Source organism: Heliangelus exortis, chromosome 1 (genome assembly GCF_036169615.1).
Source record: "Heliangelus exortis chromosome 1, bHelExo1.hap1, whole genome shotgun sequence".
NCBI classification, from domain to species: domain Eukaryota; kingdom Metazoa; phylum Chordata; class Aves; order Apodiformes; family Trochilidae; genus Heliangelus; species Heliangelus exortis.
The window spans coordinates 183,985,181-183,998,830 of NC_092422.1; the positions used below are offsets into that span (position 1 = coordinate 183,985,181).

General features: G+C 40.5%; 2 protein-coding genes across 5 annotated transcripts; one reads left to right on the forward strand and one right to left on the reverse strand.

The window, feature by feature from the left end:
* The first annotated feature begins 239 nt into the window (after positions 1–239).
* EFCAB10 (EF-hand calcium binding domain 10) lies at positions 240–2,182 on the forward strand. Of its 2 annotated transcripts, XM_071733960.1 has the most exons (5): positions 240–505; positions 715–879; positions 1,141–1,225; positions 1,458–1,524; positions 1,787–2,182. In XM_071733960.1, exons 1-5 carry the CDS (start codon positions 406–408, stop codon positions 1,826–1,828), a joined length of 459 nt encoding a protein of 152 aa, XP_071590061.1. In that variant the 5' UTR covers positions 240–405; the 3' UTR covers positions 1,829–2,182. The 2 variants fall into 2 exon arrangements, with proteins under 2 accessions (XP_071590061.1, XP_071590062.1); XM_071733961.1 differs by lacking the exon at positions 1,458–1,524 and having other exon boundaries at positions 275–505.
* A 687-nt stretch (positions 2,183–2,869) lies between these two features.
* On the reverse strand, positions 2,870–13,149 carry RINT1 (RAD50 interactor 1). 3 transcript variants are annotated; one of them, XM_071733950.1, is made up of 15 exons: positions 12,796–13,149; positions 12,155–12,347; positions 11,560–11,747; positions 11,196–11,437; positions 10,875–11,048; positions 10,648–10,797; positions 9,447–9,603; positions 8,075–8,185; positions 7,656–7,881; positions 6,911–7,048; positions 5,991–6,190; positions 4,750–4,964; positions 3,911–4,091; positions 3,683–3,801; positions 2,870–3,111 (listed from the first exon to the last, which is right to left on the reverse strand). In XM_071733950.1, exons 3-15 carry the CDS (start codon positions 11,734–11,736, stop codon positions 2,895–2,897), a joined length of 2,307 nt encoding a protein of 768 aa, XP_071590051.1. In that variant the 5' UTR covers positions 11,737–11,747; positions 12,155–12,347; positions 12,796–13,149; the 3' UTR covers positions 2,870–2,894. The 3 variants fall into 3 exon arrangements, with proteins under 3 accessions (XP_071590051.1, XP_071590052.1, XP_071590053.1); XM_071733951.1 differs by lacking the exon at positions 12,155–12,347; XM_071733952.1 differs by lacking the exons at positions 12,155–12,347; positions 12,796–13,149 and having other exon boundaries at positions 11,196–11,312; positions 11,560–11,695.
* Positions 13,150–13,650: the final 501 nt, after the last annotated feature.

The following is a 13,650-nucleotide window of genomic DNA, read 5'->3' on the forward strand; positions in this document are numbered from 1 at the left end:
AACTGGCTTGCGGGCGATGAGTTTTCTGTTTCATTGCTAACGCGTTGACAGCCAGGAAAACTTTTAACTTTTGTTTCCCACTTGCTGCCCGTTGAAGCAGGGGCTGCGCAGTCAGTGGACTTTCAGCCATCCGGTTTCCTCCGCCGGAGGCCCCGAGCTGACTGACAGCCCCGCCAGCTCTGGCGACCTCTCCCTCCCGCCGAGCCCACAAGGCCGTTTCCGTGTTGCGTTGTCTTCCTTGGGGAGTCTCCTCACCTTCCTTCGCGGAAGAACAGCTCCGTGTCCCTCCCTTCCCACCGCCATCACCTGAGGCCGCCTCCCGGCGGTGACGGGTGACGGGTGACGGTTAACGGCCGTGCCGCGCGTCGGGGCGGGGCGGGTGGCGCGGTGTCCCGGCAGGGCGCTATGGCGGCGGGCGAGCAGCGGTGCCGAGAGTACCTGCAGCGTCACCGCATCCCGCAGCTGCTCCACCGCCTCGCAGCTTTGGTGCTCTACCACCGCCCCGGTGCGGTACCGCGCCCCGCGGGCAGGGCGGGGCAGGGCAGGGCGGGGCGGGGCGGGGCAGGGCAGGGCCGGACTCCCCGCGTCGGCCTGGGGAGCTGTAGCCACCCCTCCGCCCGCATTGGCACAAGTGGGCAGACGGGGAAGGGAGGGTGCGGCTGAGGGTCAAGAGCTGAGGGTCCTGCGCTTGTGGGCAATTTAACTTCGTTGCAGAAAGACCACGCGAGTTCCTGATCCAGGCGCTGGAAAAGGTGAAGGCTGGAAGACGAGCTGAGGGAGAATACCCTTACCTCATGGACGAGGACAACCTGGTGGCCATGTTCGGCTTGCTGGATGTTCTGGGCCAAGGCCACATAACGCCAGCGCAGTACAGAGAAGGTGCGTTTCAACTCAACACCACGGCACGCTGAAGTGTTTGTGTGTGTTTGCTCAGAATTAGTAAAGCAGTTTCAAAGCTATGCATATGTGTACCTTAGAAATATCCACACAGCTGCCAATACACAGCCCAGAACTTAGAAAGTTAAAAAAAAATATACATCTACTTCAGGTGCATGTGTTTAGCTTCTATTATCTCCAGGTCACTCGAAGATGTGAATTTTTCCAAGACCTGCATAGGAAATTCTCTTTTCTTAACTTCAGCACTCAAAACTTTGGGACTGAGCACTGAAGATCTGCAGCTTGGAGATGATGTGAATATCACACTGGATGTATTCAAGGACGAAGTGTAAGTTTATTTGAGATTGTTGTTTTTTTTTTTTCAGGGGAGGGTAAGCACAAGAGATATTTTACTGGGATCTAAGGCATTGTTTTACAAAATTATAGAATTAGAGGACTTGCTGGTTTAAGCTTAGCTCCTTTAATTTACACTGCAAGATCTAAAAATGTCAGCTGCTGCCTGACGTTGCTTGGCTTGCTGTAACCTGAACCAAACTTGGCATTTTCATCCACCTTCTCAGTTCCAGGATGCTCCCAAAGCAGAACTTTCAGATTACCTGCCCCTCGAGTCAGACACCCCATCACCAGGTACCCCAGTGGTTCAAATATTGATCTAGAAATGTGGAATAGCAAAGCTGTGCTCTTTATCTCTTGGTCAGAGATAAAAACATAGCTTGCATATAAAACAAGCTCAGTTATAGTCTTTTCCCATGGTCAAGGTAGGGTCCTAGGGCTTTTTTTTTCTTTTTTTTTTTTGTAGTTTGCAATCACTGAAAGGTACCTGCAACAAATAATCATCATTTTTATCTAACTAGAATTCTTTTTCTTTTTTTTTTTTTTTCTGTCTTAGGAAGAAAAAGATGCTGGAGAGTTGGGCTGTGTAATAGTGTGAGCCATGGTCTACTATATATATTAAAAATAGGCATTTTGCTCAATTTTTCTGGTTTGTCAGCTGTGCATAGCTGACTTTAAGATGTATGCACTTACTCTCATTTTCCTCACCCTGTTTAAGCAATCTGCTGAAAAGGACAGATGACAAGAACTTTTTCATGGCAAACATTCAACAGTCGCTGGAGGAACAGCTTTTGGGTATTGCTTTTCTTAATACAATTTTTAAAAGTAGACATCTCTCTCACACAAATAAAATAGTGTTTTGGAGTCTCCTTCTTCAGTTTGTAGCTAGGTTACAGTAAGGGGTTGTTACTTGTTGGATCATTACCAGTGAATAAAATTAACTTCAAGAGGTGAGCTGTTTCTTAAGTTGATTTTGGGTTTGGCTTTTTGGGGCTTGTGTTAGTTTTTTGTAGGGAAGAGCATCTTCAGCAAATTATGACAAAAGTCCACAGTTGAAGAAAGGCAGCACTTCCAAGTAAAATGCTATTTTCAAACTTTAAAAATACATTAATTACTGTGTTGTAAGGAGAACTTTTTAAAAAATTAGGGGAGACTCTGGTACAGCAAAGAGCAAAAAATCTGAATTAGTCTGAATGAAGAAAGCAAAGTGAAACATGCCTTCTTTCTGTATTCTGTATATAAATATTTTAATACAGAACAATCATTGCATGGGATTTCAAGATGTGAAAACATCTGTGTTCAGGGCATAGGAAGAGCTGTCCATGTTGTACAAAGGTGTATTTGCAATGTAAATACTCTGAAATGCTTAGGATGATGTTACAGCCCACAACACTGACCAGGAAGCCGTACTCCCGAGACACAAAGGCAGTTTTAGCTTCTAAATGCAATGGCAAAGTGGCTACAGAAAACAAGATCTCATTAGTTCAAAACCAGGTGAGTAGCAGTTTGATTTTTTTTTTTAAACTGCATACAATAAAGCATTAAATTAAACAAGTCATCCAGCATACAACAGTGAAAGAATAACCCCAGTTTATTACAACATATTTGCTTTGCTTTGAAATAACTAAGCTAGACAAAGTTACTAACCATTCCTGAACAAGTCTTTATTTTCCTGTATTTGGCCAATTAGCTCTCAAATTGAGAAGAATCTCGACATCTTTTTGACTTAATTTATAAACTCCAAGTTCATTTAGTGCTGCTGTTGCAGATGGCTGGTTTGGCTTGAATGTTGTTTCATTTTCTGAAGCTGACTGTAGTACATCCTTCAGAAGCAAGGCAGAGCCAATATTCAGGTTCAGGATAATGCAGGCTTCTTTTATGCTAGAGGAAAAACTTGTATGGATTAACATGGAACTACACAAGATACATTTAATTCTCTGCATACAGTGATTAACAAAAAAATTGCTACAGACTTCTGAAAAGGATCAGAAGTATTCAACTGAAAAGTATGGCTTACATTTTACCCTAAGATAATTAGGATAATTATGGTAATTATGATATTTTTAATTCAGCATATTTTAAAAGCACAATTTAACAGATACTTGCTGGAACCTGAACATTTTCCCAAATATTATAATATAATATCATATCAATCATATCAGGGAGCTGATACCCTGTCTTAGTCACACTGTTATTCATCTAACTGGCTGTGTGGATATTATGCACTATTTGTTTCCTTTTACTCCAGAACACATGCCACAGCCTGTTGCTATCTGAGTACATGATGCAGAATCAAAATTTTCCTAGTTGTAAACACTGGAAGCAAAACACTGGATCCATGTTTTAAATCTAGATCAAAACTAAATGTGAAAAAATCTTGGTGATACATAAAACGTATTCTTCAGGACATTCACTTCTGAAATGCCAACAGATCAGACAACTGCCTACTTACTGCTTGAAGTAGTTTTCTGGTCTCTTGCAGTAGTGTGAAAATAGAGGGAACAGATTTCTACTCATGTCAAACTGGAGTTGTGCTGCTCCTCCTTCATTGAAATGATTTGCCATAATTACCTAAAAATGCAAAGAGGTGCACATGCTGTTTAGGCCAGCCACTGACATTGCTCCAGTCACTGTAGCAATCTACACTGTATTGCATCAGTCATGTTTTGTTGATACCTACTTCCTGATATATGTATGTATCCACTTTCTCTGCAAGCATTTGCCAGAAAATTTTGAACAGTGAATAACAGAGCTGCTGTTCTAATTGTAGCAAGCGGTCTCGTAGGGTCAACAACATTGGGCAAGCTGTGCTTGATAAAGACATTACTGCTTGCTCTGCTTGAGATGGTAAAGATAACCACCTAAAAGAAATTATTATAATGGTCATTATAATGAATTCATTCATATTACAACAACTTTAGTTAAAATTATCCTTCTAAAAAAAAAGTCTTGCCCCTTTACACGGAGTCAGAGAGAGTTCTTTGCCATTTCAAATCTAAAAGTAATCAGTATTATGCTGTTTAAATTTCCTTTAATATTAAAATCAGGCTTTCATTATAAGTCTCTGAACATGCCATTCAGAGAAACCCCATCTAATTTAGAAGGTCACCAATCTGTTTGTATTCTTTTTATGAAGTACTTCAGAAGTTCTGCTCAGGAGCAAACATTCAAGAAGCTCTATGAGTTCAAGAAGACAGACCAATCATTACAGGCCATTTTGAACTAAAGAGTTAATATTAGTGTGAAGAAAATAATTCTTGTCAAAATCAGAGGGATCTAGAATTCTTCCTAGGGTTTTTAAGATAACATGCCCACTAATTTTGGAACTACTTCTGAAAACAGCATCAAAACAGTGTTGAAATAAGTGTTAAGAGAATTTTCCAAAACTTGTTGACCTTCACCAATTCTTCCTCAGGAAAAGAATTTTGCCTGTTAGCTATTCATGCCTTTATTTACCTCAATATTTTTAAATGGGAAATAGTATCATAACATGAGAATAAAGTAGACAGAGAGAATCACCTCTCTTTTTTGTACAGCTTTGCAGCATCTTTGAATTCTCTGAAGACATGATCTACTTGACGGGTCAGCATGTCATGTTTCAGGCGTTCCAGGAGGGTAATCATTTCATCAAAGACAGAACTCTCCATCGAAGCCAGCTGCCCCAGCTGCAGTTTACTGACAGTGTTACTTTCTGCCTGAACCTCTAATTCAGCCTGCTGGAGCTGCAAAAAGAACTACAGAAACAAAATCAGACCTGAATACTAGAAAAAAATAATCTTACCATTTGAACTTTTTATTGGTACTTTAATAGGCACAGTTCTAGGAAACACTCTCCTGACACATTTATAAACTTCACTTCTAAAGATTTTAAAACTACATTCTTATCTTCCCCCACGGTCCTGATTTCATTAAAGAAAACCTCCACAGCAGCTTAATCCTAGTGATGGAAATGATACCAATTTCAGATACAATAGCAGATAGCTGATGAGAACAGATCTAGAGAAATACTGAAACAAAGAATCATAGATTGGTTGGGGTTGAAAGGGACCTTGAAGATCAGCTAGTTCCAACCCCCTCTGCCATGGGCAGGAACACCTCCCATTAGATGGAGTTGCCTGAAGCCCCATCCACTTCCAGCGATGGAGCATCCGTAACTTTTCCGTGCAACTTGTTCCAGTGTCTCACCATCTTCCTTGTGAAGAATTTCTTCCTAATGTCTAGCCTAAATCTACCCTCTTTCAGCTTAAAATTGTTCCCCCTCATCCTAGCTGCTACTACATAAATTCCCAGTTATCAGTGAGTAGATTTTCTGAGCAACACCCAGTGTTGCAGCGCAGATACCCACGCTGAACCCATTTCAGGTAACCTGCCAGGGGAGTATTTCAAGCATCATGCATAGGCTACTGCACACACTACAACATCAGTGATCTTAAGCCAGCCCAGAAATCTCAAAAATTAACTATTTTTTTTTTCAATACAAAGCATGTGAAGAAGACTACTTTTTTGTCTGTTTTGGTTATGCCATCCTCCAGGTTCTCTTTGCATTTCCCAAGAAATTTTATAATTAATACAGCTTAAATCTCAAACAACAATCTGTCCTTATTTATATATTTTTTTATTAATTCTGAATTTACATCTCATTCTATTTTTCCAGTAATTAATTCTTCTGAGTACACTTAAAACAGTTCTGAAAATAATTTGTTACGAAACAAAAAATAATTAAAGTGGACTTCAGGTCTTTAAGTGACATAATTACTTACTACATTGTCAGCCCAGTCTGCCAATACTGTTGCTATATAGTTAACAGCATTAAGGATTGCACAGTATCGGAATCCTAAGGAAGCTCTACTCTCTTCCTTCATTACTTGAGTCAATCGTATTCTGAAATCATCAACTAACTCCTTCTGTAGGCCCAGGAACTGTAGTTTTCTGGAAGCTGTTGGAAGGTTCTTATACCTGTCTGGAAAGACATCAATAAAACAGATTTTCCAGCACTGAGAGAAAACTTTTCAAAAGGAAATATTACTGTCATCTTAGTATGCAACCTTACGCTGGTGAGAACATCCTAAAGTATTTAAAAGAGCTGACATACTTTTAACAATTTCAGGGAAAATGCAAAAGCTAAACACATAAACAAACAGTATTCTTCCCCCTCCTGATTCCACTAGCATTTTGTATTCTGATACTTAAAGGAATATGGGATATTCCACACCATCAAGTGGAATCCCTAAGGTTTACATGTATAGAGTAGGATAAAATCACTGAATGTGCAATTAAGTCTTCTGAAAAATTACTTGCCCATATGCTCTGTTCCAAGAAAGAAGATACCACTTAATAGCTTCTAAATTGTTGCAGAGTCAAAAAGAACAGCAAGATTTTTTAATTACTGCACTGTAACAAATTATCTCAACTCTGAATGAGTTTTGAGACGCTAAATATCAAAGGCCACTTTTAATTATTATTTCATAAATGTCACTAACTCAAGATTATTCATGCTTGAGTTAGTGCCCAAAATGCAAAATGAACAGGAAAGCTTTTACTAAATTGCAAAAATCACAACTTTGCAACATTACTTGATGACTATTGCAGACAACGGGTATTTAGTAAAAAAAATCTGTTAGATGAAGCTTTTTTTATTATCCATTACAAACAAGAGCAATGCCCACAGATTAATAATTACCTGTTATAACTAGCAACAGAGTCATAAAAGTTTCAGCACAATCGGGGACTTTCAGTTCATCCACATCAGTGATATCTTTGTATTGTGATACCCAGGCAGCCTCTGATGAAAGCATAGAGTCCATTTTCTGAAGAGCAACTGAGATGCACAAAACTTGTAAATTAATTCATTAAAAAAAAAAAAAAAAATTATGACAAAACACCCTCTAAAATACATAGGAATAAAGGCCTTATCTCAAGTAAGTTAAATTTTGTATTTTCAGGTTATAAAAACTACTGGTGACTAGGGCTTCATGCAAACCCAGCTTCAATATATCTGCATTTGCAATGCTGTTAACAGCTATGTCAGGGTTGATTGGAGGGTTGGTTTGCTTTTTTAATAGCTGGCTTGCTCTTTCCAATATATTTCCTCTTCATTTCTCAATAGCTTTCCCCTATTTCAATTTAAAGTCCTTCCTATGCACACATATAACTTCTGCCTAAAAATAAGCCTACTGGATTTCATATAGTAGAAATCCACTGGATTTCTGCTCAAAAATAAGCTTACGGGCAAAAGTCCTACAAACTAGAGACCTACTGTTAGAGTCTAACCAATTTTTAGTCAAAATAATCACAGCAGGTAAAAATATGTATGTCTGACACAGTAGTCCTGCCCAAGTGACTTATCCTATCTGAGGAGTATACACGTGCACTTTTTTTTCTGCTTGTGTAATACAAAGGCCAACAAAATTCACTTGAAGTCTTACATTTTTTTTCCACTGTTAGCCACCTTTGGAAGCAGGATTCTTCTGACAGAATATGCATGCAACTTGGAAAGCTGCTGAGATAACCATGAACACCATATAACTCTCTCTCAAATAGAAGTACCTCATCCACAAGGTGACAAAAGAGTGCATCATCATATAACAGGCATGGAATATCAGAAGCCAGCTTCTCCAAAATCAGCATTACTAGAGCACGAGAGAATTCAAGCTTTTGAAAGACAAAAGTGAATAAAATGTCAAGATATAAAGCATTAACAAGAACAAACATGTACATAACAAACTGCTACTAGGCTAAGTTGTCTTATCACATACCTGGTGGAACCAGTGGAAGTGGACTTACACAACTATCTGTGAGAAGTTGACTTACACATTCATATAAATAAAAACATGGAAGTGCTTACCCCAGCATTCACTGAAGATCCTGCCTTGTCCAGTATTGGCTGGATTTTGTCATCAAGAAACTTTGCATGATTTCCAATCCACAAAAGTACTTGTGTTAAATACCACTCAGGCTTATTTAAAATAGAAAAGAAAACGTTAAATGCACATAAACATGTATTCAAATGCTACTAATATTTCAAGACAAACTTCTAAAAATACCAGTCTCTTCCCCTGCCTCTCGTTGATCTCAGATTACACAAGTCTTTCACTGTGTTTTACTTAGCTTTGATTTTCACAAAAGCTGTATCAGAAAATATTTCTACATTTGAACTGTCCTAAATGCAACAATTATTCTGTTTCTTCTCAAGCAAAAGCTTCATTTTTTTGTCTCTCTATGGCTTTCTCACTTGAGGTCCACTTTCTGTTTTGTGTACTCCTGTTCTTCTGTATGGTCTTTATTTTTTGGTATAGCAAAAAAGATGCATTCCTGAGAAAACTCTTCCCAGTGACTCCCTTCTTACTGGCCATCATTGAATACAAGCTTGATCCCACTATTTCCCTGGAAGTGGAAAATCTATCACCTTCTCATATCACATTCTAAGACCTGTAAGTTTTTCCAGTTTCCACACCTAAAAAGATGGGCTGTAGTTTCTTATTAACACATCTTTCAGTGTTGCTGCAAATAGAAGCAGTTCCTCTTCTCCTCACTCCCAATAGCCAAAGAACCTCTTGTTGAGCTGCACTCCCATTCTCCATTTTGTGTTTCCTTCTCATTTCTGTAGTAATTGTCACTTGTCTACTGAATTTCATCACTTTTGGGGGTCTTTTTTGACACTCCTTCCCCAGCTTGCCAAGATCATAGTGAACTCTGAGCTTGTCCTCTGACATACTTGTAAATCCCTTGCAGGTTGATACTTATCAGGCCCTGTTGGAATATCTTTCTGATCTGAAGCTACATTGCCTGTACACTTTTCTTCACAAAGTTGTTCACCTGTTGTTGGCACACGAAGGTACAATGTCAAAAATTGAAGTCACAGCTTTGCACAGCCTTGGAACTCAAGTAATCAGGCACAGTGCAAAACCATTTACAAGGAGACAGAGGAAATTAATCAAACTTCTGAAATTATGAGAGGCAGTCTAAAACTGTAGTAAGGCTTTCTAAAGGATCTGAGCAAAAGAAGAAATATTGCCTAGCCCAGAGAAAATTCTTGTGACTCTGAAACATCTCCAAGTGCCACCTTGATGCCTGTCCATGTTTTTGTAGGCACAAGAACTTCAGTTCTGAAGAATCTTAATTTAAAAAAGAAAAGTTTCAAAGCTGCACAATTTAAATACAGCAATCTCATGCTTAAAGAACAACTGGAAAAAAAATTAAACTGCTTTCTCTCATACCTTGTTTAAAACATTGGTTTGTTTATTTCCAGTGAAATGATACTTGAATCTTTTCTGAAGAGGATTCAGCATGATCTGTATTGGAAGGATAATGGGTGGTGATGGGGGTAGAGAATACTTTTCTGGGAACTGTTTAGGCTTGGTTAAGAGTTCATCCCTAAGTTTGACTGTCAAGGACAAATTTAAGTGTTGAATTCTCACAGTATCTTAATTCCAATAAAATAGATTTGTAAAAATGAACATTTCTTAGTTCTACCTCATTAGCTGAAGGCAGTATTAGGCAATCAGTACAATTCCTCAAATGTGAAGGATACTCAAAATATTTCAGTTTATATAATAATTAATACAACTCAGGCTACAAATGACTATTCATTTAGTGACAATACAAGTCACTTAGATCCAGGAAGCTAATAAAAAAAAAAATCCAAGAGACATGCTTACTTGTATTTGTTAAAGGAGAATAAAAGACTCAAAGGAGAATAAAAGGAGATTAAGAAATGCTATACTTGATTTTCTGTTTTCAGGTAACTTATTTAAGTGACCCAGTCTGCCACACCTGAATTGTTAGTAGCTCAGGGTTGTGTAGAATAGTGTTGTATCTTCCTGCTTCATGAATTAAAAACAAACAAAAAAAACCCTGCTTGGTTGAGCTTTATCTGTGCTTTATTTAATTCACAAATATTAACAGAATGAGCATCAGTGCCTTCTCATTAAACCCAAAGGCAGAGGGAGCACTACTGCTGTGCAATGAACATCCTCTTGTAGTCTCCCCTTTTGCCAGTCTCCCTGCAAGAAGCATCTTTAGCTTTCCCTCTTTTCCTTCTGGGATGGAACATATTAAAATTCTTAAGGCTGCTTTCAAATGAGGCTATGAAAGGACAAGCATTAACTGTGCAAAATAAAATCTACATCTCCACTGTTTAATTAACATGTGTAACCTTGCTGGAGCATGTAAGGCCTGAGCCCGGTGGAAACCTGAACTGTCAGTACAAGAGATCACTAGAGCTACAATGTGTCCACTGCAACAAGGACAACTTTGGCCTCTGGCATTTTCGAAACAAACAAAAACCTAAGGTAATACAATATAACAAAAATTATCTTCTGTCCTTAAGGAGAACAAAATTTTAAATCTACTTGAGAATGTGCATCACAGGTATTTATTATTCTTACTAAAATACACCACAACTATTTAAAAGGATACGAGGTTTGCAGTTTCAGAAGCTGACAGAACAACATCTCCAAATTGTTGTATGTATCAGAAGCACTGGCTGGAGCAGTAGGGCCAAATGCCTGAGCCTGTGGTGGCCCAATAAAAGGCCATCCGAGGTGGGTCAGTACCTCTTCAAAATCACTACAAGGCAAAGCAAGCACATCAGCACAAACCTACAACACCATGCACAGACCAGGGAGTGACAGTATGTCTCTTACCTTGACAATTTGTCCTTAAGAATTTTATGCCAGAATTTAACAGTGGATCTCACAAAAGCAAGCAGATGAGAACAAGATGAATCCTGAAGCTTAATATCCAGCTCTGCCATGAATGCCAGAGTACTGGCTGCTTCTGGAACATTGTCAATAATCAAATATTGCTGGATGCTATCACTGCGAAGTATAGGAAAAGTCAAGACCAAAACTTCATTAAAGATATCAGAAATGAAGATAACATTTTCTCAAATCTAAGGCATTTTAATGATGGGACAAGCTAGGTTACCAGTATCAGAACATACAGGCAGTACTCTAAAAATTTACCTTAACTCTTCAATTTGTGAAATCCATATAAGATAGGCCAGGTGTCGTTCAATCTCCTCTACCTGACTAATCAGTACATCAAGATCCTCCATCCATGGCTGAGCTTTCAGTAAGTGGCTATTGATTGAATCAGAGAGAAGAGTTTCTTCCTCTAGAAGCTGACTCAGAGTCTTTTTAGAATCTTCAGCATTTTTTAAGGCATTCTGAATTCTTTTAGGGACTTCTGATGAAACTGTAAGTACCTACATTCACAGAGAAGTATCAAGTCTGACATAGAAACACTGCATATATATACATAAAATACACTTAACCAGTTATACAACACATTCATAAGAAAAACAAAACAAAATATAAACATTCTTACCTGTTCTTCTAACTGCTTTTTATTTTCAGATAGTTTCTCAATAAGGCTGTCTAGCTTCCTAAGAGAATTATAGTCATTTCCAACTTCTCGTTCCACAAATTCAGAAACATAGTAGGGGATATCACAATGATCTAGGTCTCTAGTGACTTCTTTCTTTCCAACAGCAACAGTTGCCATGTCTTATTTCTCTGCAATACCAATAATACAATTTGCAATTAGTGACTGCTAAGACAGCACAAACTGCTGCTCCACTGAGGACACAATACACCTTGAAAAGCTGGGCAGTTCAAGTTAAACTGAAACTTAAGTAAGACATTCAGTAAATATACTGCTTTAAGTGAGATGATTTGCTGGCCCAAGTCTTAGCTGAGATGTGATAAAACCTTGCTTACACATTCAACTGGTGATTTATCCTACATCAATTACTGCAGAGAAATATGCCTGTTAATGTCTTCCTTCTCTTAAAGTATGAATTTTATTGAAAACAGTTCAATATATATGTAGTTTCTACATATGCGATACAGAAAACTTAACAAGAAATAGTGGAAAAATATTTCTGTAAAATATAAAGGAAGATAACAATGTTCCATTTTACCTTCTTATAACTTTGAATGCTCCAGAGACATCAATTAATGACTGATGTATTACTAGCAAAGCATGCACTCAGTTCTTGCAATAATTTGTAAAGTAAAAACATCATTGAATCATTTATAAGAAAACCCACACCGTATAACAGGAGAGGCACTTGCTGATCCACACATACTGCAGCATCCAGGAAAAAACCGAACCTGAAAGTGAGAGAATGATCGTGTACAGTGATACAAAAAAAGACAACAAAGATGGGTGCTTAGCAGCTTTTGAAGCTTTTTAGTATCACTTTCAAAACAATATTTAAAAATTAAATGTATATACCTGCACTTTACCTGCTAGAAGCAAAAAAAAAAAAAAATCCTACTAAGCAAACAACAGGAAAGAATAAGAAAACAGTGTAACTGATGAGCCAAAGTTGGAGAAGCAATAGAAAGCACCAGGAAGAATAACCTGGGAGATGATGGGTACTGCCGAGAAAAAAACACAAATAGAGAAAACAGGGTAATAAAAAGCACCACGTTGTCTGCAGCAATGAAAATAACTGTACGAGAGCAGACTAGTGGTGCTCTAATCAAGTGATGCTCTTTACTAACGGAAAGGATCAGGACACCAGAGGAGAGGAACAGGGCCCCGGGGAGCACCCACCTTCACCAGAGGGCCAGGCCGTTTCAAGAAGGGTTATCGGACTGTGCAGGCCCCGGGACGGCTCTGGGCGAGGCCCGCTGCCGCGCACGGCCCGGGCCAGTCCCCCAGCCAGCCCTTCCCCGGCAGCCGCAGCGCCGCGCTGGGCCCTCCTGACCCGGATCAGGGCTCTGCCCCCAGGCGCCGCTTTCCCTCACGGACAGGGAGCTGGGGGAGACGGACAGTGGGGTTCGCACAGATCCTCCGCGGCGAACCGGCCGCCGGCCGCCACCCGCTGGGGTCCCGCCGGCCGTAGGGACTGGGTCTGGGCCGAAGCCTCGGGAGGAGACCCGGTACCCGGCGCCCCGCCCCCGCCACGTCACCGCCCCGCGGGGAGAGGGTCACGTGGGAGCAGAGAGCCGGTGGGCGGGGCCGGCCGCGCGCAGAGCGCAGGCGCAGTTCCCCCTTTCCTCCCCTCCCCCACCCCACCGCCAGCAGCGCGTGCAGCAGGGCGGCGCTCGCGGCCCGGCCCGGCCCGCCCTGGGGTAACCCCGGCCCAGAGGCGGTTCCGGGCAGGCGCTGGGGCAGGGGTTCGGAAGCGGTGCGGAAGCGGTTCGAAAGGCGGGGCCTGCCTAGGAAGCGCAGCCCCGGTGGCTCAGAAGTCGCCGCCGCTCGGGGCTGCGGGAGGGACGTCCGGTCCTGAGGTACTGCTGGGCCGGTGCCTTCTGTTAAACTGAGTTCGGCAACAGGAGAGCGCCCTGGGGCACTCAGTTTGAAAATTCAGTGCCGTTTTAGAACGGCCTTATCGTGACTTTTTTCTGCTAGAAGCCCAGCTGATCCCCTACCACCAATGGACAGAGCAGATGGGTAAAGGACCTA

Excerpts from the sequence above, each read along its gene's own strand:
- EFCAB10 (XM_071733960.1), top strand. The coding sequence starts at position 406 with ATGGCGGCGGGCGAGCAGCGGTGCCGAGAGTACCTGCAGCGTCACCGC. Across the intron at positions 880-1,140 it reads GCCAGCGCAGTACAGAGAAG|CACTCAAAACTTTGGGACTG; the intron begins GTGCGTTTCAAC and ends TCTTAACTTCAG. Across the intron at positions 1,226-1,457 it reads GATGTATTCAAGGACGAAGT|TTCCAGGATGCTCCCAAAGC; the intron begins GTAAGTTTATTT and ends CCACCTTCTCAG.
- RINT1 (XM_071733951.1), bottom strand. The coding sequence starts at position 11,736 with ATGGCAACTGTTGCTGTTGGAAAGAAAGAAGTCACTAGAGACCTAGAT. Across the intron at positions 8,186-9,446 it reads AAACCAATGTTTTAAACAAG|CCTGAGTGGTATTTAACACA; the intron begins GTATGAGAGAAA and ends ATTTTAAATAAG. Across the intron at positions 3,802-3,910 it reads ATACATACATATATCAGGAA|GTAATTATGGCAAATCATTT; the intron begins GTAGGTATCAAC and ends TTGCATTTTTAG.